The sequence below is a fragment of the Primulina eburnea genome, chromosome 1 (genome assembly GCF_022965805.1).
Source record: "Primulina eburnea isolate SZY01 chromosome 1, ASM2296580v1, whole genome shotgun sequence".
In the NCBI taxonomy this organism is placed as follows: Eukaryota; Viridiplantae; Streptophyta; class Magnoliopsida; order Lamiales; family Gesneriaceae; genus Primulina; species Primulina eburnea.
The window spans coordinates 6,321,363-6,325,839 of NC_133101.1; the positions used below are offsets into that span (position 1 = coordinate 6,321,363).

The window sequence follows — 4,477 nt, forward strand, 5'->3', positions numbered from 1 at the left end:
TAAAGAAGTCGCACTCATGCAAAATGTGCCACCATTGAATAAATATCACAAACATTACTTTGCCCATCTATAGGATGGTTTAGTTTAAAGGAGAATATGCTTCATTTTAGTGGAATTTACAATCGGAATAGACAAATTGGATGTGATCCACCACATATATATAGGAAAACGACCTAATCGATCTTCAATATTTTCGTAGTTCCACAAGAATTAATTAATTTATATATAAAGTCCTAATTAATAACGAGTTATTTTCAATGTAATTGAAATCTTTTATTTTGATTTAGGGGAGATATTTCAAGTAAACTTTCCATGTTTATTTTTACTAATAACATTTCTTCCCAATTTCTCATGACAAGATTACCATAAAATTTCGGAATTTTTTTGCATATTTAGCATACATAAGATCAAATAAAGCAAATATACGCGCGCGCACACATACAAACATATATATATTGTCTTATCACGACATAGATATAGCAACTTTTGAGTACCGTAATGTTGCAATGCACGATGGAAAATATTTCAATATTGTAACGTCCTTGACAACATAACGGGAAGCTATATAAGTGGATTATAAGCAATGTATGAATCGCCGAGAGTCGAGTCCAAAGCCATAAGAGATCCATGGTCGAAAATCGCGGTATTCTGCATCGATCTAAGCCCGTTATAAAATTTGGCAGAACGAGGGATTTTGTAGCTCTCGGACGAGGTACAGTTGGAGAGATCGAGTATCGTCATGTCATGAATGCTCGGCCTACTCTTGTCCTTGCCTCTCGAAACCTGCCTCAGGTAGTATTTCTGGGCATGGCTAGCTACCTGAGTCGGCGTCTTGGAAACCACGAAGTTTCGCGATATGCTCCGCCAGTCGCCTCTGCCATGCTTTTCAAGTCCTATAAGAAATCGTCTGCAATTCCATCCATGGATCGTTAGATCACTAAACAGTCCACACTATAGAAAAACATAGTTGCTAATTGAAGTGGCTGATTTATCTCTCGTTTTGCAATAATTTTGAGCATTAAGCATAGAGGGCAAACATGTATTTTCACAAACTAATCTAAGCTATGGCTGATATTCGTCATTTTGGCACCACATCAATCCAACAAGACACGCACCATGATTAAAATCTCCAAAAAACATCAAATCTAAAATATATTTTAATTTTTTTTTTTTGAAAAATTGGGTTTTAATATTAACTCCATTTATCAAATTATTTCTCAATTTACTTATTCAAGCTACTAATTAGTTAAATTCAAGAACACTAGTTTAAGTTACCGCCATCCCATGAACTAAAATCTTTTTTCTAATAAGCATACAAAGCAAGAACACAACATATATGGTAATATGGAGCCAAGAATTTAGTGCGAAACAGGAAGAAACTAGCTCGAACTCGAACTCGAAAAAAAATAAACGAGGAAGTTTTCGATCAGCAAGTTTAATGTAAATATATAAGTTCGCTAGATGATTTCATATATATATATATGAAGAGAATTATATGCATGACCTGTGCTCGTCCTCAGTCCAGGGCACCCCTTTCCTCCTCTGTGGAACACTAGTCCTCCCCCTCTTCCTACACATGACATGATCAAACACTCTTCCATCTTCCAAATCCAAAGTAAATGAAGAAGACAGGTAGCCCGGGATCGGAACCAATCCTGCCTCGATATTGCTGACGTCTTCGACCAACTCCCTGTAATGATTCATCACATCGCACACCGATTTTCCCGGGATCACGGACGCAACCTTAAACCATCGGTGCGGGGTATTTTTCTCGTCGTACTTTGCGAGAGCACGCTCGAATAGCTTGTTCTCTTCTTTCGTCCATGGCGTGCTCTTCCCTTGGTGGATTGGCCAGCTCGAATCTTCCGGCATATACGGAGTCGGACACAGTATTCTCTCCATGTCTTCATCACAACTTAGTAACTTGATCATATGCTGTAATAAAGTGATGGGGATAAATTAGTTAAATTTGCAGAGAGAGAGAATTTTTTTAATTAGATGGGATTCCTGCGATGAATATAATAGTACCTTTTATAGAGTGGCAAGAACAGAAGAATCGTGAAAGGCAAAAACTTGTGTGAGATAGTTTTACGAGTCGTATTTGTGAGACATATCTCTTATTTGGGTCACCCATGAAAAAATATTACTTTTTATGTTAATAATATTACTTTTTATTGTGAATATGGGTAAGGTTGACCCGTCTCACAGATTATGATCCGTGAGACGGTCTCACATGAGACTCACTCATCTTGAAAAGCTTTATCAAAAATATATATGGTCTCATATCAAAACTCCATAATTGATTATTCGTATGATACATATTTTTTCTTATGATATGATCAAATGTTAATATTCGACCGGAAATTCTAATCCTTAGACTTTTTTTTCAAATAAAATAATCTTCAGAGAAAATAAAGAAATTGGGAACTGCTCAACTTATCTTATGATTTTGATAAGAGGGCTGATCAATATGTTTGATTTGTTAAGGTAGAATTGATCAGTGATTTCTCTGTCCATACAAAAAGAAAAGTTTGCACTCTTTGTCACGCTCATTTTTTGTCCACAAATTGTAATTTTAGCTACTTGTATTTATATTTTCCCAGTTTTTACTTTTTTCATTAAACTATCAAATTTCAATTTTAATCTTGTATTTTTTTTAATTTTATTCATTTTTCATTAGAAGCAATACTGATTAGATATTGTATATGTTGAAGTCGTATCATTTTTATTTTAGCCTGATATAAAAAAAAATTAATTCTAAAAAAAATAGTTGACTATGACTAAAATTTGATAACATAAAAATGCAACTCACCGAGAGTCAAATAATTAATATCAAAGATGTGATTTCCTGTTTATAAATTTATTAGATTATGTAGGTTTGGTTGAGACTTTGATCCAAATTAATCTCTTATTGGATAAGAGTTAATATTAATATCGAAATCAATTTTGGTTGTTTTATAAGAACCACCAATAAAAATACAATTCCACAATCTTTTCAAGATATACATTGAAGCGTTCGAGTTGATCACGCGGCATCTTTGAGCAAAAACTCTTTTGAGATTGTTTCATAAATCAATTTTTTGATATATTCTATTTGAGTCACTTATGAAAAATATTAATTTTTATTATAAATATAGACAAGAGTGACCCATTTCGCAAATAACAATCAACAATATCTTACTCAGATTTGATCTGAGAAACAAATTTCTACTTATATCAATCTTAACTGGTTTTTATCTTAAATCCATTTTAATTTTATTATAATTTCTTAAATACTATTCTCGTTGTTATTTATTATTTTTATCTAATATTCTGAACAAAATATCAAGTTTAAGTTGCTATTTTAAAATTTGAACTTTTCACTTTTAGTGCTTTTGTAATAGGTAAAAACTTGTGTGATATGGTCTCACGGGTCGTATTTGAAAGACCAATATCTTATTTGGATTATCTATGAAAAAGTATGATTTTTTATGCTAAGGTTATGTTTGGTGTATATGATAGGATAACTAATTCGATTGATGAGAAAACTTAAGGTAAGGATATATAATGTATAGTGATGAAGAATGTTTTGTTTGGTAAGATTTTAATGAGTATGATAAATTTTACATTTTTTGTTGTTGAGACAAAAATATCCTAAACTAACATTGATGACAATTTGGTATATAAAATGATATTTGTAGCAATATTTTCAAAATCATGTATTTATTTTATAAAATTTTAAATTATAGATTATGTATAATCTGATAATTTATTTTTTAATAAAAATTAATATGATTTTGTATTTTATCTCATTTTTTTCTCTATTTTTTTAAGCTCAGAGGATGATATGTGGATTTTTAATTATTTTTTTTCTCTATTTTTTAAATTTTATTTAATTTCATCATGAAATTATTTGTGTGATGTGTGTGCAAATAAAAATACATAAACCATCAATTGTGGGTAAAATGGTAATTTACTTTATACTTTAGGAATTGGATTATCAATCAATCCTCTCAAAACAATGGGATGTTTTTTCACCCAAATAGGTTTAATTTTTTTATAATGACCTTCATGATTAATTGGATCAATAAAAAATGAGACAAACATGAGTTTAACAATCTATCTTTTGCTTATCACTCATACCAAACATATCCTGAAAGTATTACTTTTCATTGTGAATATGGGTAGGATTGACCCGTCTCACGGATTCTAATCCGTGAGACGGTCTCACATGAGACCGACTCTTTGTAATATCGTTTGCCTCGTTTCACCTTTGTCTTCTTTGTGTTTTTGGCCAATTTGATTCAATTGGAAATTCAATTTTTTTTTTAAAAAAAATAGTTGAGCTGAGAATGGTTGGTATGACATATGAAAATCACACTTTTTTTGCTTTAGTTGTAATTATCTTATGTGGAAATAATAATTTTTTTGAGTAGAGATATACAGTGAAACATACATTTTTTATGTGCTTCATATTCATAGTGCATATCTATGCGAG

General features: G+C 31.3%; 1 protein-coding gene across 2 annotated transcripts; it reads right to left on the reverse strand.

Moving 5' to 3' along the window:
* Window positions 1-404: 404 nt before the first annotated feature.
* Window positions 405-2,055, reverse strand: LOC140810731 (transcription factor DIVARICATA-like). 2 transcript variants are annotated; one of them, XM_073168623.1, is made up of 3 exons: window positions 2,029-2,055; window positions 1,505-1,935; window positions 405-907 (listed from the first exon to the last, which is right to left on the reverse strand). In XM_073168623.1, the coding sequence occupies exons 2-3, from the start codon at window positions 1,930-1,932 to the stop codon at window positions 562-564; spliced, it is 774 nt and encodes a 257-aa protein (XP_073024724.1). In that variant the 5' UTR covers window positions 1,933-1,935; window positions 2,029-2,055; the 3' UTR covers window positions 405-561. The 2 variants fall into 2 exon arrangements, with proteins under 2 accessions (XP_073024724.1, XP_073024719.1); XM_073168618.1 differs by lacking the exon at window positions 2,029-2,055 and having other exon boundaries at window positions 406-907; window positions 1,505-2,015.
* Between the last annotated feature and the right edge of the window lie 2,422 nt (window positions 2,056-4,477).

Bases quoted from the DNA above. Each gene is read 5' to 3' on its own strand.
- LOC140810731 (XM_073168623.1), bottom strand. From the start codon at position 1,932: ATGATCAAGTTACTAAGTTGTGATGAAGACATGGAGAGAATACTGTGT. The intron at 908-1,504 runs GTCATGCATATA...ATGGAATTGCAG, and splicing joins TGGACTGAGGACGAGCACAG to ACGATTTCTTATAGGACTTG.